General features: G+C 50.0%; 1 protein-coding gene across 3 annotated transcripts; it reads left to right on the top strand.

Annotated features, from left to right (window-relative positions):
- The first annotated feature begins 8540 nt into the window (after positions 1 to 8540).
- On the top strand, positions 8541 to 13441 carry LYPD3 (LY6/PLAUR domain containing 3). 3 transcript variants are annotated; one of them, XM_025367133.1, is made up of 6 exons: positions 8649 to 8719; positions 8872 to 8882; positions 9730 to 9858; positions 10419 to 10589; positions 10897 to 11058; positions 12366 to 13439. In XM_025367133.1, exons 1-6 carry the CDS (start codon positions 8649 to 8651, stop codon positions 12878 to 12880), a joined length of 1059 nt encoding a protein of 352 aa, XP_025222918.1. In that variant the 3' UTR covers positions 12881 to 13439. The 3 variants fall into 3 exon arrangements, with proteins under 3 accessions (XP_025222917.1, XP_025222918.1, XP_025222916.1); XM_025367132.1 differs by lacking the exon at positions 8872 to 8882 and having other exon boundaries at positions 8541 to 8730; positions 9727 to 9858; positions 12366 to 13441; XM_025367131.1 differs by lacking the exons at positions 8649 to 8719; positions 8872 to 8882 and having other exon boundaries at positions 9485 to 9858.
- The last annotated feature ends 9550 nt before the right edge of the window (positions 13442 to 22991 follow it).

Below are 22991 nucleotides of genomic sequence, written 5' to 3' on the forward strand. Positions count from 1 at the left end.
GCATGAAAGTGGAAAAAAACAAAAAACAAAACTCTCTTCCCTTTCACCTCTGGGCCTTTGTACATTCTGTTCCTTTTGCTTAGGCACCTCTCCCCATTCCACGAAAACCCTACTCATCATTTAGCTTTTAGTTCCTGTGTTAAGTCTCTTTCTCCAGGAAGCCCTCCCTGATTGTCCTGGCAGGTCAGATGCTTCCTCTGGGCTTTTCTTTTTTTTGAGACAATCTCAATCTGTCGCCCAGGCTGCAGTGCAGTGGTGCAGTCTCGGCTCACTGCAACCTCCACCTCTCAGGTTCAAACGATTCTCCTGCCTCAGCCTCCCGAGTAGCTGGGATTACAAGCACCCGCCACCACACCATGACTGGCTATTTTTTTTTTTTTTTTGTATTTTTAATAGAGATGGGGTTTCAACATGTTGGCCAGGCTAGGCTCCAACTCTTGGGCTCAAGCGATCTGCCTGTCTCAGCCTCGCAAAGTGTTGGGATTACAGACATGAGCCACTGCTCCTGGCCCTGGGCTTTTCATTATAACCCTGACCACTCCACCTGTGCCTCCCCATGCCCAACCCTGATCATTCTATCCTGTGCTTCTCTCATCATGGCCTTGACTACCCAGGATCATCACTGCTGTTGAGTCTGTCTCCTGCTCTGGACTGGGAGTGAGCGCTGTCTTGGTCACCACTGAGCCCTTGGTACAGCAGAGGGCCTGGTGCGTACTGGGTGTGGAGGGAACATCTGGTGGTTGAATAAACGGATGGGAAAGTGATGCTAAGGGCTGGGGACTGTCATGAACAAGGCAGGCAGAGCTCTTTGGCTGACTTCATCCTTCAGGTCTCATCTATGGTGCCCCTTCAAGTAGTTCTCCCTGAACCCTAGGCCGGTTCAGGTGCCTGTTCTGGGCCTCTACAGTCCTCCAGGGTCCCCCACTTGAGCACTCTAGGCTGTCACTCTGGAGACAGCTCTTTCCTGCCTCAAAAAGTTCCCTTGAGGACCCAGATATAGTGCTCTGAGTCCTGGGAGTGCAGACACCCAAATTCCTAGGTCCTCTGGGACTCTAAGTGTCCCTTGGCCTCTACCTTCAGGTGTGTGGCATCTGGATTCTTGGATCAGTTCATCCCCCAGCCCCTCTGCAAACCAGGCCCCTTACTGAATCCTGCTTCATGGACATCTGACCAATGTAGACGACAGCTCCCCGTGTTCAGAAGAGCCCTGCTCTTGGGTTTAACGCTCTGTGGTCACCGTGTAGAAATTGGTAAATTTATCTTTGAATTTCTGTTTTGTAAGCTAAGACTAATGAGACAATGAAAGCATGATGAGGCAGCCGCACCTCTGGGACAAATTTCCACTCTTGTCCTCACCCCATTTTTTTTTTCTTGAGATGGAGTCTTACTCTGTCACCCAGGCTGGAGGGCAGTGGCGCGATCTCGGCTCACTGCAACCTCTGCTTCCCAGGTTCAAGCGATTCTCCTGCCTCAGCCTCCTGAGTAGCTAGGATTTTAGGCACTGGCCACCACACTCGGCTAATTTTTGTATTTTTAGTAGAGACAGGGTTTCACCATGTTGGCCAGGCTGGTCTTGAACTCCTGACCTCAAGTGATCCGCCCGTCTCAGCCTCCCAAAGTGCTGGGATTACAGGCGTGAGCTGCTGCGCCTAGCCTGTCCCCTTCTTAACTCTGCCCCTGATCACTGGCACCCTCCACCCCTGTTGCAGGCATGCCACAAGACCAGGGTTGGCTACTCGTGCCTCATGGTATCTTGGGTGGAACATGGCGGTGGGCATCTGGTGGGACGGGGAACCCAGCCAGGTTGCCCACGTTGTGGGGCAGGATCCCTAGCCACCATTGAAGGTCTGTGCTGGTCCCACAAGTATCTCTGTGCCCAAGGGAACATAACATTAAACACCATGAGGGGTCAAGAGAAAGGCTGAGGGCCGGGTGCAGTGGCTTATGCCTGTAATCCTAGCACTTTGGGAGGCTGAGACAGGAAGATCACTTGAGCCCAGGAGTTTGAGACCAGCCTGGGCAACATAGCAAGACCCTGTTTCTACAAAAAGAAATCTAAAAATTAGCTGGACATGGTGGCACATGCCTGTAGTGGCAGCTACTTGGGAGGCTGAGGTGGGAGGATTGCTTGAGTCTGGGAGATAGAGGCTGCAGTGAACTGTGATTGTGCCACTGCACGCCAGCCTGGGTGGCAGAGTGAGGTTGTCTCCAAAAAAAGAGATTGAGGCAGAAGAAATGAAAAAAAAAACAAAACAAAACAGTGTTTCTATTTCAGTACCTTTAATAACACTCTTTCCTGTTTTTTTTTTTTTTTTTTTTTTTGTGAGACGGACGGAGTTTCGCTCTTGTTGCCCAGGCTGGAGTGTAATGGTGTGATCTCAGCTCACTGCAACCTTCGCCTCCCAGGTTCAAGCGATTCTCCTGTCTCAGCCTCCAGAGTAGCTGGGATTACAGGCGTGCGCCACCACACCTGGCTAACTTTTTGTGTTTTTAGTAGAAACGGGGTTTCACCATGTTGGTCAGGCTGGTCTTGAACTCCTGATCTCAGGTGATCCTCCTGCCTCGGCCTCCCAAAGTGCTGGGATTACAGGTGAGCCACCCTGCCCAGCCTCTTTCCTGCCTTTTGAACCAGGTCTTTACATTTCATTTCACACTGGGGCCGGAAAATTATACAGTCAGCCCTGTCCCCAACTCCACTCCTTCCCTAACTTGTCCCAGATGGTGTGTCCCAGAGGGAGTGGGCCTGAGTCAGGCTGGGAACCTTACTGGGCTCAGAGCCTGCTCTGCCACAGGGAGACGAGAAACCCAGAGTGAATATGGTCCTGGGCTTGTCTGAGGCCTGGGAGTGATCTGTATTGCGGGCGGCTGCCTCTGCACTGACCCCTGAGCCAGATTCTAGATTCTTTGCCATAAAATCTGCAAAGGATCTCAAAGAGCCAGCCACCTACCATGCAGCAGGCTTAAGTGGTGCCCTGCATTCAAACCTCCTTGTGTTCCCTGGTCATGGGCCAGGTGGGGGTCAGTGCCCAGAATCCGGGCAGGCCTGAGCAAGAGGTACCTCTCCACCCTGGGTCCCACTCCCTCCCGAGATGCTAGTTCTTCCGGTCTGGCCAGTTGGGGTTCCTCCCTGAAACTCTCCCACACAGCTGGGACCTGCAGGGCCTCCTGCTTCAGAGCAGCACACAATAATAACGCTTGTCTCACCCTGCGTGTCCCTCACTGGGTCCCCGCTCTATCCCTCAGGAGGTAGGGGTTTTCAGCCGAAGTTCAGAGAGGGAGATGGGAGTTGCTTGAGGTTACACAGCAAGAGGGTGGCAGAGATAGGATTAAAATGTGTCTGTCCACTTCCAGACGTGACATTTTGCCCACTGCCTTACTCTACCATGAAAGACGGTCCTTTTATTATAAAAAAGACACCTTGGGCTGGGTGCGGTGGTTCACGCCTGTAATCCCAGGACTTTGAGAGGCTGAGGCAGGTGGATCACCTGAGATCGGGAGTTCGAGACCAGCCTGACCAACATGGCGAAACACCACCTCTACTAAAAATAGAAAAAATTATCCGAGTGTGGTGGTGGATACCTGTAATCCCAGCTACTCGGGAGACTGAGGTAGGAGAATTGCTTGAACCCGGGAGGCGGAGGTTGTGGTGAGCTGAGATCACGCCATTTGCACTCCAGCCTGGGCAACAAGAGTGAAACTCCGTCTCAAAAAAAAAAAAAAACAAAAACAAAAAAGAATTGGGGCTAAGATTCTAAGGCTGGGAGGTGGGGGGGCGGGCAGGGGCCAGTGCTGAATGAATGACTTCACAAGGAGTCATTCACTTTCTCTCTCTGAGCTTCAGCATGATGCCAAGTGACCTCACCCAGGTGACTGAAGTGCTCGTCATTGTTGGGAGCGGGGGGTGCCTCACAGGGTCTGGGGAACAGATAATACTTTATAAATACGACCGCTGCTTGTCTCGTCATCAGACAGTGAGCCAGCCCCATGTAGCCAGGTCTGACATCTGACTCTGCCACTTCCCTTGCTGTGTGAACTTGAACAGATACCTTCCTCTCTCTGGGTCTCAGAGTCTTCCTCTGTGAAAGAGATCCTCCCCTCTACCCCCTCGTTAGGAATTCAAGGCGAGATTGCTTGTATAAGAGCCCACCACCCTCTGTGGCACATGGTTGGAACTCAAGAAGTGGGGGCTATTAATAATAATAGTAATACTAACAATCTATTTAAATTATTACAGGGTCTCTCTCTGTCACCCAGGCTGGAGTGCAGTGATGTGATCACAACTTACTGCAGCCTTGACCTCCCAGGCTCAATGTGATCCTCCCACCTCAGCCTCCCGAGTAGTTGGATCTACAGGTGCACACCACCACACCTGGCTAATTTTTGTATTTTTTGTAGAGATGGGACTTCACTAAGTTGCCCAGGCTGGTCTCAAACTCCTGGACTCAAGTGATCTGCCCGTCTCAGCCCCTACAAAGTGCTGGGATTACAGGCGCCAGCCACTGTGCTTGGCCCTTAACCCATTATTAGTAATAAAAACTAATGCTTTCATAGCTCCTAGAATTGGACCCTATTTTAATCATTTCACATATATTTAACATTGACGCCCTAGCAGCCCTATGAGGTAGGTACTACTAAGACCTTCATTTTATGGATGAAGATGAGGACACTGAGGCACACAGGGGCCAAGTAATTATCAAAGTTTCACAGCTGATATCCAGTGGACCCACGTACCTAATTGTAGGTATTGTTAGTTAAGCCAGACTGCCTGAGTTCAAATACTATCTCCCCCACTTCCTAGCTTTGTGACTCTGAGCAAGTTGTTAAGCCCCCGATGCCTGCCTCGATTTCCCCATTTGTAAATTGACTATCATAGAAATCTCTCATGGGATTGTGTGTAAAGGGTGTGGAAAGTTGCCTGGCACCGAGGAAGCACTGCATACATGTGCTTTTGTCATAGTTTTTGTTTAGACAGGAGGCCTTTGAACATCAAAGAATTGGAGCCACTTGATCAAGTCACACAGCAGATTAGGGGCAGAGTTGGTATTCAAATGCATGCGTCTGTGGCTGTAAAACTAAGGGTCATTGCAAAACATACTCTCAGGCCTAAAGCCAGGCTCTGACTTTGGCAAGTGGCACTGGGGGCCTTTGGAGACAGCCCTGGATTCACATCCTGGTTCTGCCACTTCCAAGCCTCTTCCAGCCTCAGTTTCCCCATCTGTGAAATGAGACTTAGTTCTCTCTTTGCAGAGCTGTCGTGACACTCAGAGAGGATTCACAGAAAGTGCTAAGCACAGAGTAGGTGGTTAATAAATGATAATAACCATACTTACAGGTGAGGATTAAATGAGATAATGCATGCCCCCTGTTCAAAATAGTTTCTGAGAAACAAACACTCGATACTCAGTCACTGTTGTTATTATAACTTTTGTTACCATTGGTATTAATGTCATGATGTGGTTTATGGCAAGAACTGTCCGGAATCAGCTTGGAAACCTCCCACTTCCTCTTCCCTCACATCGGATCCATCAGTAATCCCTACTTGTTCTTCTTCCTAAAATATTTTAGATCTTTCCATTCTTCACCTTTCCTTTAGGACACCCTTGGCCAAGTACATCCGCTCTGGCCTGTGTCAGTGTTCTCCACCAGGGACACATCTGTGGTTGAACAAGTTGGGTTTATTGCTTCTTGCAGTGAGGGAGAAAGCACACCATGAGGTAACTGTGAGGTGTCTAAGTAAAAGGGTGTTAGAAAGGATTGTTTTTTTTTTTTTTTTGAGTCAGAGTCTTGCTCTGTCACCCAGGTTGGAGTGCAGTGGGGCGATCTCAGCTCACTGCAACCTCCGCCTCCTTGGTTCAGCAATTCTCCTGCCTCAGCCTTCCGAGTAGCTGGGATTACAGGTGTGTGCCACCACACCCAGCTAATTTTTTGTAGTTTTAGTAGAGACAGGGTTTCACCATGTTGACTAGTCTGGTCTCGAACTCTTGAGCTCAGGTGATCCACCCCTTTGGCCTCCCAAAGTGCTGGGATTACAGGTGTGAGCACCTGGCCACAAAGGATTGATTTTAAGATTTGGGCTTGTGTGTGGTGGTCTTGGGAATGGTGCAAGGAAGTGGGGCCTCATTCTAGTTTAGATACTGTTAAACGGAGAAGGAGTAATGCTGTGATTAGGCATTTGCATAAATCTCATTTATGAGGCAGGAGAAACAAAGTGAGGTTAAAGTTGTAATATAAATATAAGCAGTCAATTATATTAGCCAGGATATGGGGATGCTTAGTCATTCTGTGGTTTGCACAATGATCTTGTTTGTTTCTGTGTTCAGACATGGTTATGGATTGGTCTTGATTTTTTTTTTCTTTGTTTTTTGTTTTTTTTGAGACAGGGTCTCATTCTGGTTGCCCAGGCTGGAGTGCGGTGGCGTAATCTCAGCTCACTGCAGCCTCAACCTCCCAGGCTCAGGTGATTCTCCCAGCTCAGCCTCTCAAGTAGCTGGGATTATAGGCGCACGCCCCCACGCCCAGCTAATTTTTTGTATTTTTAGTAGAGATGAGGTTTCCCTGTGTTTCCCAGGCCATTGATTTTTTTCTGATCCTTTACTGTTGCAGTGTGGCCTTGTCCAGGTTGGTGCTCTGTGAAATTATGTGTAGTTGAACTCCATGGCCTCACTGTTTGTGCCAGGCCAACTCCCAGCTGTTAGGGGCTGTTTTGCTCTTTCTTCCCTGAAAAACTACCCGGCACCTTGTTGGTTTCCTGGCCTTCTCTCTCACCGCTTCTAGAGTCATTTTCCTTTTTTATACGGAGGTCACAGTGACATTCTTACCTTGTTTTCATTGAAGAATAACATACATCCAGTGACAGGCCTGAGTCAGTGATTCTCTACGTATCTGTACACACATGCGGCTGTCACCTAGAGGAAGATCGTGGGAGCTCCTCCCTGTTGCTCCTTCTGGGGTGATGCCCTCCCAAAAGTAACTTGTGTTCTGATTTCTGGCACCACTGGTTAGTTTTGTCTGTTCTGGAACTTCATATAAATTGAGTTACACAGTCTGTTTTGTTTTGTTTAAGGCTTTCTAAACTCAACACCAAGTTTTTTCTTTTTTAAAAATAAAATGAGATGGGGGTCTCACTATGTTGCCCAGGCTGGTCTCAAACCCCTGGGTTCAAGTGATCCTCCCACTTTGGTCTCTCAAAGTGCTGGGTTTACAGGTGTGAGCCACTGTGCCTGGCCCCAACACAAAGTTTTTGAGATATGTTGCTGCATATATCAGGTGTTGGATCTTTTCCATTGCTGTGTAATATTCCATTGGCCGAATCAACCACTCTCTTTTGCCATTCACTTCTTTTTCTTTTTCCTTTTTTAAAATCAAATCTCCTACTCTCGATGCACTTACTTTTTTTAAATTTTTTTTTTGAGACAGGGTCTCACTCTGTTGCCCAGGTTGGAGTGCAGTGGCACGGTCTCAGCTCACTGCAACCTCCACCTCCTAGGCTCAAGTGATTCTCCTGCCTCACCCTCCCGAGTAGCTGGGACAGCAGGTACATGCCACTGCACCTGGCTAATTTTTTTTTTTTTTTCTTTATAGAGATGGGGTTTTGCCATGTTGCCCAGGCTGGTCTCAAACTCCTGATCTCAAGTGATCCACCCGCCTCGGCCTCCCCAAGTGCTGTGATTACAGGCATGAGCCACTGCACCCGGCCTCCATTTACTTCTTGATGGCTAGCTGCACTATTTCTCACGTTGATCATATTAAGAAGCAAATCTATCACGTCCTCCAGCTCATTTAGACCCTCTTAAAGATTCTCTACTATTCTCATAATTAATCCACATCTCTTGTCAGGGCCTCTAATGCCCTGAGGGTCTTGGCCTCTGCCTGACTCTTTCATCTCAGTTCCTGCCCTTCTCCTATGGCCTTCTGAGCTCAGGAGCACTGCTCTCCTTTCCGTGTTTGAATGGTCCATCCTACCTCCCACCTCCAGGTGTTCCCACGTGCTGGTCCCTCTGCTTGTAAAGGACTGTGCCCCTCTCTTGACCTGCTCTAGCTGGCTAAATCCTGCATGCCTTTGAGGTTGCATCTCAGATAATCTCAAGGAAGCCCTCACCGACCAGGCCCCACTCCTAGACTCCACATCTCCTTGTATCACTACACTTTTTCCTTCAGTGTCTTAGTCTCTGTGGTAAACAACAATTTGTACGATTATTTGATTAGTATCTGTCTCCCCCATCAGAGGGTGAGCTCTGCCAGGACAGGCACTGGTTCTGTCTTCATCTCCAGCATTACCCAGGCCAAAGCCGAGCACACTGTAGATGCTCATTTAACAGTTCATAAACACTGAATGTCAGTAGCCCCAGCCTCTCTTTAAGCCCCACTACTCCCCCACTCCAAACACACACAGACTTTCTCCCGCGAGCTGTCAGGGAACCTCAGCTCCCACCCTTTCCCTCCTTGGCAACTTCACAGGGCAGGGACCGCTCTCCCTGTGGATGACGCGCCTAGGGGCGGGGCCCCGCCCCACAGCCGACGCTGAGTTGGCCCGGTTGGGCAAGGCTGGGGTTGCCTGGGGCGAGGTTACTCATCTTGGGCTCAGGTAAGAGGGCCCGGGCTGGGAGGCGGCACACCCAGGGGGGACGCCAAGGGAGCAGGACGGAGCCATGGACCCCGCCAGGAAAGCAGGTGCCCAGGCCGTGATCTGGAACGCAGGCTGGCTGCTGCTGCTGCTGCTGCTTTGCAGAGGTGGGTCTGCTGCCCGGAGAGGTGGAAGGGGTAGAATGGGGGCTCCTAGGGAAGAGGCTCCTCTGGCCCCCTACAGAGAAGGCTGTGGGAAGGATCCCCGCATAAGCAGAGGGCACTGTAGGCAAAGTTCCCCATCCTGAGCAGAGGAGGCAGTGGGAAGCGTCCTCCACCGTGGGCAGTAGGAAGGGTTCCCCACACGGACAGGGGGAACTGTGGGCAAAATTTCCCATCCTGAAGCTGTGGAAAGAAGTACCCTGCTCCTAGGCTGGGCGCAGTGGCTCATGCCTGTAATCCCAGCACTTTGGGAGGCCGAGGCGGGCGGATCATGAGGTCAAGCGATCGAGACCAGCCTGGTCAACATGTTGAAACCCCGTCTGTACTAAAAATACAAAAATTAGCTGGGCGTGGTGGCGCGCGCCTGTAGTCCTGGCTACTCGGGAGGCTGAGGCAGGAGAATCGCTTGAATCCGGGAGGCAGAGGTTGCAGTGAGCCGAGATTGTGCCACTGCACTCCAGCCTGGTGACATAGCGAGACTCCGTCTCAAACAAACAAAAAGTCCCCTGTCCTGGGCAGAGAAGCTGTGGGCAGAGTTCTCTCATTTGAGCAGAAGGGGGCTGTGGGAAGGGATCCCTCACTGAGCATAGTCTAGCACAGTCTACTGTGGGAGAAGTTCTCTCCTTCTGAGCAGAAAACTATGAGGAGGTATCTCTCCTACCCCGGGATGAGGGGCTCCATGGCGGGGATCGCCTACAGTGGGCATACGGGGCTGTGGGAAGGACATGCCCACGGTTGGCATAGTGGGTGTGAAGGAAAAGGGTCCAGTGATTCCCGTGCTTCCAGATTTGTGGAAAGCTTTTCCCTACTCCTGCCCTGGAAAAGTGTGTGCAATAGGACTGTCTCATCCCGGGACAGAGGGCCATGGGAAGGACTATTTCTCTCTTGGGGGAGGACGATTTAGCAAGGAGGGCTCAGGTCTACTCGGCTCCGCTCCCCCAGGAGCGCAGGCCCTGGAGTGCTACAGCTGCGTGCAAAAAGCTGATGACGGATGCTCCCCACACAAGATGAAGACGGTGAAGTGCGCGCCGGGCGTGGACGTCTGCACCGAGGCAGTCGGGGCGGTGGAGACCAGTGAGTGGGGACCCCCGGGCCACGCACACCAATGGAGGATCCTCCGGCCCAGCCCAGCCTCCTTATAGTCGTTTCTGGATTGGCCACGCCCCTTTAACGCGGCCCCACCCCTCCCTTTCAGCCTATCCAGGACCCTGCGACACAGCTTCGCCCCTCTTCCCAGGCCAGGGCTTCTCTATTAACGATTACAAGGGCGAGGAGCAGAGAATTGAGAACTGGGTGGGGCGGACTGGGAGAGCTCAGGTTTGGAACGAGGTCACATCCTATGCACCTTTTCTGCTCCACCACTGAGACCTCCCCATCCCTGTCAACCGGGATGTCTCCTCCGACTCACCTCTTTGAGGTTCAGCCCCCGTTCCATGACCCCGCTCCTGCCTCCTTCGGTCGTTCTTTCCGCTCTGAGCGGCTCTTTGGGGGCGCCAATCTGCCAATTCCTGCCTGTCAGTCCTCTGGTGTTGGCCTATTTGAGGCCCCGCCCCTCCCAGACCTTACCCAACTCTGGGCTACGCTCCATCTGAGACCACGCCCACAGCTAATCCCGCCCCTGTCCCTTTGCCCAGTCCACGGACAATTCTCGATGGCAGTGCGGGGTTGCGGTTCGGGACTCCCCGGCAAGAATGACCGCGGCCTGGATCTTCACGGGCTTCTGGCGTTCATCCAGCTGCAGCAATGCGCTCAGGACCGCTGCAACGCCAAGCTCAACCTCACCTCGCGGGCGCTCGACCCGGCAGGTCCGTGGGGGCGGGGCCGTAGCTGTGGGGGCGGAGCTACATTCGGGCCCGCCAAGATGGAGGCGGAGCCGGGAGTACTCGGCCTGGGCTGGGTGTGGGGGTTATACTCTAGGGCGGGGCCAAGAGGCAGCAGGCGGGACTTTCTGGCTGTAGGCACCAGGAGGTTGCGCGCTGGGGCGGGGCTATTGGTAGGCGGGGTTATTCACAGTGCGGCGGGGGGTGTCACGCCTTAGGGGCGGGGCTAGAAGACGCGCTGCGGTTCCCGAACCCTTTCGACGCCTTTTCTTCCTCTGGGCCCCCCTCGCAGGTAATGAGAGTGCATACCCGCCCAACGGCGTGGAGTGCTACAGCTGTGTGGGCCTGAGCCGCGAGGCGTGCCAGGGTACATCGCCGCCGGTCGTCAGCTGCTACAACGCCAGCGATCATGTCTACAATGGCTGCTTCGACGGCAACGTCACCTTGACCGCAGGTGAGGGAGCCCTGGAGCACGGGACCTACAGGAGTTGTGGTAGCACTTCTGAATCACCCTGGGCAGTAGGGAGCCCTTTACCCAAAGCGTTTCCTTCACCTGCGATGCATTCTGGGAACCGTGGGGCCTAAATGCTTGTATCGTAGGGGATCATGGAAAATGCAGTCCCTTCCCCCAACGTATTAATAGTGTGGGGACAGTGATGGTTTGTCCAAGAGTGTTTTGGAGGGAAATACATTTCCATAGAGGGCTGCCAGGTACTTAAGAGGTATTTAAGCCTCCAAGCTTCTGCCCAGGCACTGCGGAGAATCTCTAGTTTCTTAGCCCTTAAAACTCAGAAGGGGTCCCCGCCTGTCCCAGAGTATTGAGAGATGTAACCATGGAAAATGAAGTTCTTCAAACCCCATTCCCTTGCCAGCTATGCTTAAAAAGATGTAGTTCTTTTTAATTTTATTATTACTAATTTTTTTAAAAGACAGGGTCTTGCTCTATCGCCTAGACTGGAGTGCAGTGGCGCAATCATAGCTCACTGCAGCGGCGCAGTCATAGCTCACTGCAGCCTCTACCTCTTGGGCTCAAGCAGTCCTCCTGCCTCAGCCTCCCAAGTAGCTGGGACTACAAGGGTACACCGCCACGACTGGTTACTTTTATTTTTGGTAACAGTGGAGTCTGTCCATGTTGCCCAGGCTGGTATTGAACTCCTGGGCTAAGCGATCCCCCTGCCTAGGTCTCCCAGAGTGCTGGGATTACAGGCGTGAACCACTGAGCCTGGTGGGGAGAATGTAGCTCTGACTCTAAGACTGAATTCTGTTGGGGAAGTAAAAGCTGGGGTGAAGGCTAGGGGGATAATGGCCGGAGGGTTGTAAAGGAAGTTTGTTCTGCCCTGTGGTCTTGTGAGAGGTCTTGTATCTCAGTCTAAACCTTTGTTGTAAGCACTATTTTTATTTCAGCCTACACACATTTCCATTCAAAGCACAATGGAAAATGTTAATCCACCATGTGCCAAAGACAGTGAGTCTGTCTGTTTCTCATAGTAGCACCTGAGTTTAGATTTTGGGATTAATGGATGCAGAGACCTTCTGTCTCATTTTGAGGGGTTCTCTGTTTTTTTTTTTTTTTCAAGACAGAGTCTCACTCTGTTGCCCAGTGATCCCCCTGCCTCTGCTTCCCAAAGTGCTGGGACTACAGGCGTGAGCCACCACGCCCAGTGGGGTTCTCTGTTCTTGTCTGATGCCTCTAAGTTTCATTCTGGCTGTGTCAACCTCTTTCCCTCCAGCCACTGACCTATCTGTGTCTCCTTCCTGTAGCTAATGTGACTGTGTCCTTGCCCGTCCGGGGCTGTGTCCAGGATGAATTCTGCACTCGGGATGGAGTAACAGGCCCAGGGTTCACGCTCAGTGGCTCCTGTTGCCAGGGGTCCCGCTGTAACTCTGACCTCCGCAACAAGACCTACTTCTCCCCTCGAATCCCACCCCTTGTCCGGCTGCCCCCTCCAGAGCCCACGACTGTGGCCTCAACCGTATCTGTGGCCTCAACCACGTCTGTCACCACCTCTACCTCAGCCTCAGTGAGACCCACATCCACCACCAAACCCATGCCAGCCCCAACCAGTCAGACTTCGAGACAGGGAGCAGAACACGAGGCCTCCCAGGATGAGGAGCCCAGGTTGACTGGAGGCGCCGCTGGCCACCAGGACCGCAGCAATTCGGGGCAGTATCCTGCAAAAGGGGGGCCCCAGCAGCCCCATAATAGAGGCGGTGTGGCTCCCACGGCTGGATTGGCAGCCCTTCTGTTGGCCGTGGCTGCTGGTGTCCTGCTGTGAGCTTCTCCACCTGGAAATTTCCCTCTCACATACTTCTCTGGCCCTAGGTACTCCCTCTTCCCATCACTTCCTGTTCCCACCACTGGACTGGGCTGGCCCAGGCCCTGTTTTTCCAACATTCCCCAGTATCCCCACCTTCTGCTGCGCTGGTTTGCGGCTTTGGGAAATAAAATACTGTTGTATATATCCTGCCGGGGTGTTCTAGCTTTTTGAGGACAGTACCTGTATTCTTCTCATCCTTGTCTCTCCGCTTGTCCTCTTGTGATGTTAGGACAGAGTGAGAGAAGTCTGCTGTCACAGGGAAGGTGAGAGAGAGGATGCTAAGCTTCCTACTCACTTTCTTCTAGCCAGCCTGGACTTTGGAGTGTGGGGTGGGTGGGACAATGGCTCCCCACTCTAAGCACTGCCTCCCCTACTCCCCCCATCTTTGGGGAATCGGTTCCCCATCTGTCTTCCTTACTAGACTGTGAGCTCCTCGAGGGCAGGGACCGTGCCTTATGCCTGTGTGTGATCAGTTTCTGGCACACAGATGCCTCAATAAAGATTTAATGACTTTGTATAGTGCTTTAAAGGAGTCGCTTCCACCTTGTTTCTCGCAATGACCGCTCTAGCTGAGCTAGGGTGGGCATCATAAAGCCTTTAACAGGAGAGAGATCGGACTTAGAGCCACAGCCCCGGGGGAAGTTGCGGTTGAACTTTCATCTCCTGGGGTCTAGCCCGCATTTGGGTGTTCCCACTGGTGAGGGGGAAACTGGGCGAAACCATTAGGCGGCATGGAGGGGTGAATGGGGCTTTTAGCAATGCCGGGGAACAGACGGCTTTGTCTAATGAGTTTGTGTGCCCTCCCTAGGCTCCACCCATCTTGCCATCCAGCCAGCCGTCTGCATTTTTTTAGAGATGGGGTCTCTGTCACCCAAATTGGACTTCAGTGGCCCAATCATACCTCACTGCAACTTCCAACTCCTGCCTCAGGCTCCCAAGTAGGTGGGACTACAGGCTCAGCCCATCACACTTGGCTAATTTTATTTTTTGTAGAGATGAAGTCTTGATATGATGCCCCGTCCTCCTGCCTTGGCCTTCCAAAGTGTTGGGATTACAGGCAGGAGCCACTGCACCCGGCTTCATCTGGTTTACTAAGAGTCATTAAGGCTGGGCGCAGTGGTTCATGCCTGTAATCCCAGCACTTTGGGAGGCCGAGGCAGCCGGATCACCTGAGGTCCGGAGTTCGAGACCAGCCTGACCAACATGGAGAAACCCCATCTCTACTAAAAATACAAACTTAGCTGGGCATGGTGGCACATGCCTGTAATCCCAGCTACTCGGGAGGCTAAGGCAGGAGAATCACTTGAACCCAGGAGGCAGAGGTTGTGGTGAGCTGAGATTACGCCACTGCACTCCAGCCTGGGCAAAAAGAGTGAAACTCCGTCTCAAAAAAAAAAAAAAAAAAAAAAAGAGAGAGAGAGAAAAAAGTAATTAACTGGGCTCACCTACTGTATCTCATTTGTCTGTAGGGCCCGAGGGTGCTGCTGTTGGTCTTTGCTTGGTGCTGGGGACTTGGAGATTGAGCCCCACCTCCATCTTCTTCCCATCAGGTGAAGGCCTGGCCCTAGAGGCACTGGAGGGGAAAAGCCTGGCTTGAGAATGAGAGAGTTCCTGGCAGGCTTTGCAACTGCTTGATGGGAGGAGGATCAGATGTGGGGAATAGTGAGATCATAACAGTATATTGCCAATATTACTACTGGTAGCTAATATTACTATTAATAATAGGGAGTAGTGTGAGGTAACAAAACAATAGCAAATAATGAGTATAGCAACAAAATAGAACATCAATAAGAGTATGAGCTCTTATTCTGAAACACATACATTGTAATACATGTATAGAGGGAAACGTCAGTGATGGTAAATGTAGTGTTGGGATTATTAGTGTTTTTTTTTTTTTTTGAAATGGAGTTTCGCTCTTGATGCCTAGGCTGGAGTGCCATGGCATGATCTCAGCTCACCACAACCTCCGCCTCCCAGGTTCAAGCCATTCTCCTGCCTCAGCCTCCCGAGTAGCTGGGATTACAGGCATGCGCCACCACGCCTGGCTAATTTTGTATTTTTAGTAGAGATGAGGTTTCTCCATGTGGTCAGGCTGGTCTCAAACTCCTGACCTCAGGTGATCCACCTACCTCGACCTCCCAAAGTGCTGGGATTACAGGTGTGAGTCACCATGCATGGCAGTGATTTTTAAATTTTAATTTAACTTTTATTTGTATTGTAGAGATTGATGTCTCACTATGTTACCCAGGGTGGTCTCGAACTCCTGGGCTCAGATGATCCCTCTGCCTCTGCCTCCCAGGTGCTGGGATTACAGATGTGAGGTCCCGTGCCCGGCTGTGTTAGTGATTAAAGACAGCCTTACTAGATGCCCAGTCTACGCTATCAGTTTGCAGCCATCATCTCATTGCCTTTTCCACATAGTTTCAGATGGGATGATTGGGGAAACTGAAGCTCAGAATGGTGAAGTAATTAACCCACAGCAAATAATACGTTTATTATGTGCCAGGTACTTGTTTTAAGTGCTGTACTTGGATGAATATATTTAATCTACAAAACCATCCTGTGAAGTAAGTGTTAATCATCTGCATTTTACAAGATGGGTAAATCAGGGCTAGAGAGGTTGAGAAAGTTGCCCTAGGTCACCCAGCTATTAAGCAGTAGAGCTCAACTTCCAATGCGGGCCGGTCAGCTTTATAGAGTGTACCAACACTGCCATGACGTTTCCCTTAGCTTGACTAAACTTTAGACAGGCTTCCTCCTGCCTCTAGGCCCTCAGAATTCAGAGGATCTAACCACAGAGGCCCCTTACCTCCCTTTTCTTAGAAAACCTGTCATTGTAGGTTATTTCTTTGTCCATTTGAGATGGATATAAATCTCTTTAAAAGTCTTGGCCAGGCACGGTGGCTCATGCTTATAATTCCAGCACTTTGGGAGGCCAAGGTGGGTGGATCACGAGGTCAGGAGTTCAAGACCAGCCGGACCAATATGGTGAAACCCCATCTCTACTAAAAATACAAAAATTAGCCAGATGTGGTGGCAAGTGCCTGTAATCCCAGCTACTCAGGAGGCTGAGGCAGGGGAATCGCTTGAACCTGGGAGGCGGAGGTTGCAGCGAGCCGAGATTGCACCATTGCACTTCCAGCCTGGGTGACGAAATGAGACTCCATCTCAAAAAATAAAATAAAAAGTCTCTTGCCAATTTATAGCCCAGGAAATGGGCTCTCACTATGTTGCCCAGGCTGGTCTTGAACTCCTGGGGTCAAGCGATCTTCCTGCCTTGGCCTCTCAAAATGCTGGGATTACAGGTGTGAGTGACCAGGACCCAGGGAACTATCTCTTTGAAATGTGAACATAAAAGGAGATACTACTCCTATCTCCCCAAGGAACGTGAGAGCTTAACTTTGGTAGATGACTCAGCTCTCAGTTGTAAAAGTACCTCCTGTCATGAAGACAGAAGAAAGCTGCCTTCTTCTCTGGATAAAGCCGATTAAAAACGCGAATGACCAACAATCTTCCATTCATCCCAGCTCTTAAAATCTCTACCACTCGGCTGGGCGCGATGGCTCACGCCTGTAATCCCAGCACTTTGGAAGGCTGAGGTGGGTGGATCCCTTAAGTACGGGAATTCAAGACCATCCTGGGCAACCTCGTCTCTACAAAAAATACACTAAAAATTAGCTGGGCGTGGGGGTGTGTGCCTGTAGTCCCAGCTACTTGGGGGTGCTGAGGTGGGAGGATCGCTTTAGCCCTGGAGTCCGAGGTTGCAGTGAACCATGATGGTGTCACTGCACTCCAGCCTGGGTGACAGAGCGAGACACTGTCTCAAGAAAAAAAAAAAAAAAAAAAAGAAAGAAATCTGACTTCTAATGTTCTTTTCTTTTTTCTTTTTTTTTTTTTTTGAGACGGAGTCTTGCTCTGTTGGCCAGGCTGGAGTGCAGTGGCGTGATTTTGGTTCACTGCAACTTCTGCCTCCTGGGTTCAAGCAATTCTCCTGCCTCAGCCTCTCGAGTAGCTGGGACTACAGGTGCACACCACCACGCCCAGCTAATTTTTGTATTTTTAGTAGAGATGGGGATTCACTATGTTGGCTGGGCTGGTAATCTATTTACTTAGTGGATCCATCCCCCTGAAAGTAACCAATCTTTCTGAAACCCATTATGGGCCCTAAGACTCCCGCTCCCCCACCGCAACCCCTCCAATCTCCTTCCAGACAGCTACTTGCTTCTGTTGAGGAAGAGAAGAGAAATGAAGAGCTTAATGTGTTTAAAATATAATCAATTATTGTTTTGCTTATCTAGTTTCTACTTCTAAGTACCTAGCTCTGCTTTCTGTTAAAACTGCCAGATTCTGGCCAGGTGTGGTGGCTCATATCCATAATCCCAGCACTTTGTGAGGCCGAGGTGGGTGGATCTCTTGAGGTCAGGAGTTCGAGACCTGCCTGGCTAAGATGGCGAAACCCCATCTCTGCTAAAAATACACCAAAATTGGCTGGGTGTGGTGGCTCACGCCTGTAATCCCAGCACTTTGGGAGGCCGAGGCCGAGGCGGGCGGATCACCTGAGGTCAGGAGTTCGAGACCAGTCTGGCCAATATGGCGAAACCCCGTCTCTACTAAAAATACAAAAATTAGCCAGGCGTGGTGGCGCACTTCTGTAGTCCCAGTTACTCGGGAGGCTGAGGCAGAAGAATTGCTTGAATCTGGGAGGCGGAGGTTGCAGTGAGCCGAGATCATGCCACTACACTCCAACCTAGGTGACAGAGTGAGACTCCAACTCAAAAAAAAAAAAAAAAAATTCAGCCAGGCTTGGTGGCGCAAACCTGTAATCCCAGCTACTTGGGAGGCTGAGGCAGGAGAATCGCTTGAACCTGGGAGGCGGAGGCTGCAGTGAGCTGTGATTGTGCCACTGCACTCTAGCCTGGACGACAGAGTGAAACTCTCTCTCTCTCTCTCACACACACACACACACACACACACACACACACACACACAGAGTCAGATTCTGTATAACTTATTAGGCTGGACATGGCTTTAAAGTGTTTTTAATGACAGAGCTCACCAAAACAGAAGTGACAGAAAGAAGAAAAAGGAGGAGGAGAAAGAAAGGGAAGAGACAGTGAGAGGATTTAGCCGTATGAAAAGTCACAGAGGGGGAAAGTTACAAAATCTCTTTCCTGTATTTTTTCCAAGGTTTGATGTCTGAGGTCTATGTGTGAGAAATGGATTTCAGCCTCAGGTAGGGCTTGCTGGGGGACAAGACAGGTGTGACAAGGGGCAGGGTGGATCTGCCTGAACTGGCCTTGCTGGTTTCTCTTCTTCCTGGGTTTGTGTGTTTTTAACGAAGGGCTTGTTTAATTTTAATTACATAAGCAAGACATGACTATCTTCTTGCTGTCAAACATTAAAAAAATACAGAGACAGCGAGAGAGAGAGAGAGAGAGAGAGAGAGCTCAAAAAGCCCTTTTGAGAAATGGTTGGTCAATCAGTTGCAGGGGAGGGAAATTGGGGTGCAATTTGGAAACGTCTCTCTAAATGACAAAGGCAGATCGCTTCTGACTTGGCAGGTTTTTCTCTAAGGAATTTGTCTTACACGTAGACATGGACGCCTGTGGCCGATGTCAGGTCTGCCCAAGGATGTTAATTGCAGTAGTGTTTGGAATAACAAAACATTAGGAATAACCTAAATGTTTACCAAGGGGGAACTGGTTATGCTTATGATGGTGCGCTCACATAGTTTGATGCTTTATGGGCATTATAAAAATAAAACTAGCTGGGCGCAGTGGTTCATGCTTGTAATCCCAGCACTTTGGGAGGCCAGAGAGCGAGACTCTGTCTCAAAAATAATTAAATAAAAAAAAATGCGGTTGCTAGAAAAAAAAGATTTCTTTTTGAGGCAAGTTCTTGTTCTGTCACCTAGGCTGGAGTACACTGGTGCAATCACAGCTCACTGCAGCCTCCACCTCCTGGGCTCAAGCAATCCTCCCACCCCAGCCTCCTGAGTAGCTGGGACTACAGGCATGTTCCACCATACCTGGCTAATTTTTGTATTTTTTTTTTTTTTTTTTTTTTGAGACGGAGTCTTGCTCTGTCGCCCAGGCTGGAGTGCAGTGGCCGGATCTCAGCTCACTGCAAGCTCCGCCTCCCGGGTTCACTCCATTCTCCTGCCTCAGCCTCCCGAGTAGCTGGGATTACAGGCGTCCGCCACATCGCCCGGCTAGTTTTTTGTTATTTTTTAGTAGAGACGGGGTTTCACCATGTTAGCCAGGATGGTCTCGATCTCCTGACCTCGTGATCCACCCGTCTCGGCCTCCCAAAGTGCTGGGATTACAGGCTTGAGCCACCGTGCCCGGCCCCTTTGTATTTTTTTTTTTTGTAGAGATGGGGTTTTGCTATGTTGCCCAGGCTGGTCTCAAGCTTCCAAGCTCAAATGATTCTCCCACCTTGGCCTCCTAAAGTGCTGGGATTACAGTCATGCACCACTGTGTCTGGTCAGAAAATTTAGTTTTAAAATTTATTCATTTTTCTTTTGAGATGGGGTCTTGCTTTGTCATCCAGGCTGGAGAGCAGTGGTGCGGTCATGGCTCATGGTAACCTTGAACTCCTGGGCTCAAGAGATCCTCCTGTCTCAGGCTTCTGAGTAGATGAGACTACAGGTGTGCACCACTGTGCCCAGATTTTTAAAAGTTTTTTTTGTAGAGATGGAATCTCACTATGTTGCTCAGACTGGTCTTGAACTCCTGGCCTCAAGCAGTTCTCCCTCCTTGGCCTCTGAAAGTTCTGGGATTCCAGGCATGAGTTACTGCACCTAGCCAACCATTGTTGTTTTGAGTCACTGAATTCTGGAGCTGTTTGTCACTGCAGCATAACTTAGCCAATCCTGACTGATATGTTCCCTCATCTCCTTCCCTTGTTCTGCAATTGGAATCATTTGCAAACTGGAGAAGTTCTCCCACTGACTGTAACCCTGTTGTGACTCCCTAGCACTCTCGGTAAGATTCCAATGCCCTACCATGGCTTACAAGCCCACACAGGAACTGGTGACTGCTGCATGCTTGCCTTTAACCCCTCCCTACCCTTTGCTTCCTTTCACATTCCAATGACACTGAACTTCTCAGTTTACTGCAAGCATCAGACTCTTCTGCTCACTCCCAGGCCTTTGCAGGTGCTGTTCCTTCTGCCTGGAATGCTTTTCCAGTGTCTCTTTCTCTCTATCTGGCTGACACCTACTCTTTATTCAAGACTCAGCTTGGATGTCTTCTCCATCAGGTAGCTTTCCTGACCACTAGTCTGGGTCACATGCCTCATTTGGGGCTTCCCCCATTATTGTTTTGATTACTTGGGATTGTTGCTGTCTTGGTGTATTGGTCTATTCTCACACTGCTATAAAGATACTACCTGAGGCTGGGTAATTGATTAAAAAAAAAAAAGAGGTTTTAATTTTTTTAAATTAATTTTTTTTTTAAAGACACAGTCTTGCTCTGTTGCCCAGGCTGGAGTGCAGTGGCACAATCTCAGCTCACTGCAACCTCTGCCTTCCAGGTTCAAATGATTCTCCTGTCTCAGCCTCCTGAGTAGCTGGGATTACAGGCGTGTGCCACCATGCCCAGCTAATTTTTGTATTTTTCAGCAAAGACAGGGTTTCACCATGTTGGTTAGGCTGGTCTTGAACTCCTGACCTCGTGATTCGCCTGGCTCGGCCTCCCAAAATGTTGGGATTACAGTCATGAGCCATCATGCCAGACCTTTAATTTCTTTTTTTTTTTTTTTTTTTTTGAGATAGGGTCTTACTCTGTCACCCAGGCTGGAGTGCAGTGGAGAGATCTCAGCTCAGTGTAACCTCCACCTCTCGGGTTGAAGTGATTCTCCTGCCTCAGTCTCCCAAGTAGCTGGGGTTACAGGTGTCCGCCACCATGCCTGGCTAATTTTTGCATTTTCAGGAGAGACCAGGTTTCACCATGTTGGCCAGGCTGGTCTTGAACTCCTGACCTTAGGTGATCTACCCACTTTGGCCTCCCAAAGTGCTGGCATTACAGGTATGAGCCAATGTGCTTGTACAGAAAAGAGCTTTAATTGACTCACAATTCTGCATGGCTGGGGAGGCCTCAGGAAACATACAATTATGGCAGAAGGTCAAGGGGAAGTAAGGCATTTCTTACAAGGTGGCAGCAGAGAAAGAGAGAGAGAGAGACAGAGAGATAGATAGAGAGAGAGCGAGCAAGGGAAATTGCCACTTTTAAACCATCAGATCTCGTGAAACCTCCCTCATTATCACAAGAACAGCATGGGGGAAACTGCCCCCATGATCCAGTCACCTCCCACCAGGTCATTCCCTCACACGTGGGGATTACAATTCGAGATGAGATTTGGGTGGGGACAAGGAGCCAAACCATAACACTGGAAGATGTGTCTGCCTCTGCCCCTGGACTTTGAGTCTCCCGAGGGAAGTGCTGGGGCCATGTTGTCAGTGCCACACACACAGCTCAGGGCTGGGCGCAGAGGACGGTTTCAATAACGGTCTGTCGAATGAATAGTGCATGACTTCAGATGTTAGGCAGATCTGTTCATCACAGGATTTCTGAGAAACAAGGGTGCTGTCTCTTTCTCTTCTCTGCACTTTTTTCCTGACAGGCTTTCTTGAGAACTGAGCCTTGACAGCTGGCACAGTTCGTTCCTGGAGGCCTGCTCTATGCTGCAGGGAAGTGATTGTGGTTTCTGTGGAAAGTCCCAGAGCAATTCATTTCTTCTTGGTTCCTCCAACCAATCAATCCAATCTAAATTCCTCTGCTGACTCAACACTTTCCCAAATTTTTATTTTTACTTTTGCACAGACGTTTAAAATGAATAACTTAGAACACAGAGAAGTTAAAATAATCTTACACTGAACACTCATATATACCCATCACCTAGATTCTATTTTATTATTATTATTATTTTTGAGACAGAGTCACACTCTGTCAGCCAGGCTGGAGTGCAGTGGTGTGATCTGGGCTCACTGCAAACTTCACCTGCCAGGTTCAAATGATTCTCCTGTCTCAGCCTCCTGAGTAGCTGGGATTACAGATGCTTACCACCACGCCTGGCTAATTTTTGTATTTTTAGTAGAGATGGGGTTTCACCATGTTGGCCAGGCTAGTCTTGAACTCCTGGCCTCAAGTGATTCACCCACCTTGGCCTCTCAAAATGCTGGGATTACAGGGGTAAGCCACCGTGCCAGCTCTATTTTTATTTTATTTTTTGGACACAGGGTCTCACTCCCATTGCCCAGGCTGGAGTGCAGTGGTGCGATCTTGGCTTGCTTCAGCCTCGACTTCTCTGGCTCAGGTGATCCTCCCACCTCAGCCTCCTGAGTAGTTGGGACTAGCGGCGTGCGCCACCATGCCTGGCTATTTTTTTGTTTGTAGATTTCGCTCTGTTGCCCAGGCTGGTGTCAAACTCCTGTACTCAAGCCATCTGCCTGCCTTGGCCTCCCAAAGTGCTGGGATTACAGTCACGAGCCACCATGCCTGGCCCCATCGCCTAGAATCTAAATTAATTAACATCTTACTCAGCTTGCTTTATCAAGTATTTACCCACCTTTCCATCCATCTATCCATCACTCCTTCTTGCCTTTTCGATGCAAAGTAAGTTGAAATGCATATTTATTTAGTTTTTCCTCTTCAGGTAAAATTTACATATGCTGAAAGGCACAAAACTTAAGCACATTGTTAGAGGAATTCTGACAAACCTGCGGCCCGTGCCACCCGAATCCTTATCTTGAATCAGAGCAACACCATCACTCCAGAAGGTACTCTCTCATCCCTTCCCAGTCAATCCCTGGGTTTCAGAGAGGAGTGTAGTGGGTGGGGTGGGAAGAGGAAGCAGAGGTTAAGCCTAGACCTTAAAGGGCCTCATGGGCCACATTAAGAAATACAATAACAATACAAATATAACACTATGCTGGATTTTTTTCTTTTTTCTTTTCTTCCCCCCTGCTCTTTTTTTTTTTTTTTTTTTTTTTTTGAGGCAGGGTCTCACTCTGTTGCCCAGGCTGTAGCGCAGTGGTATAATCATAGCTCACTACAGCCTCAAACTC

The sequence above is a fragment of the Theropithecus gelada genome, chromosome 19 (assembly GCF_003255815.1).
Source record: "Theropithecus gelada isolate Dixy chromosome 19, Tgel_1.0, whole genome shotgun sequence".
NCBI classification, from domain to species: domain Eukaryota; kingdom Metazoa; phylum Chordata; class Mammalia; order Primates; family Cercopithecidae; genus Theropithecus; species Theropithecus gelada.

Excerpts from the sequence above, each read along its gene's own strand:
- LYPD3 (XM_025367131.1), top strand. The coding sequence starts at position 9,510 with ATGCCCACGGTTGGCATAGTGGGTGTGAAGGAAAAGGGTCCAGTGATT. Across the intron at positions 9,859-10,418 it reads AGTCGGGGCGGTGGAGACCA|TCCACGGACAATTCTCGATG; the intron begins GTGAGTGGGGAC and ends CCCTTTGCCCAG. Across the intron at positions 11,059-12,365 it reads CAACGTCACCTTGACCGCAG|CTAATGTGACTGTGTCCTTG; the intron begins GTGAGGGAGCCC and ends TCCTTCCTGTAG.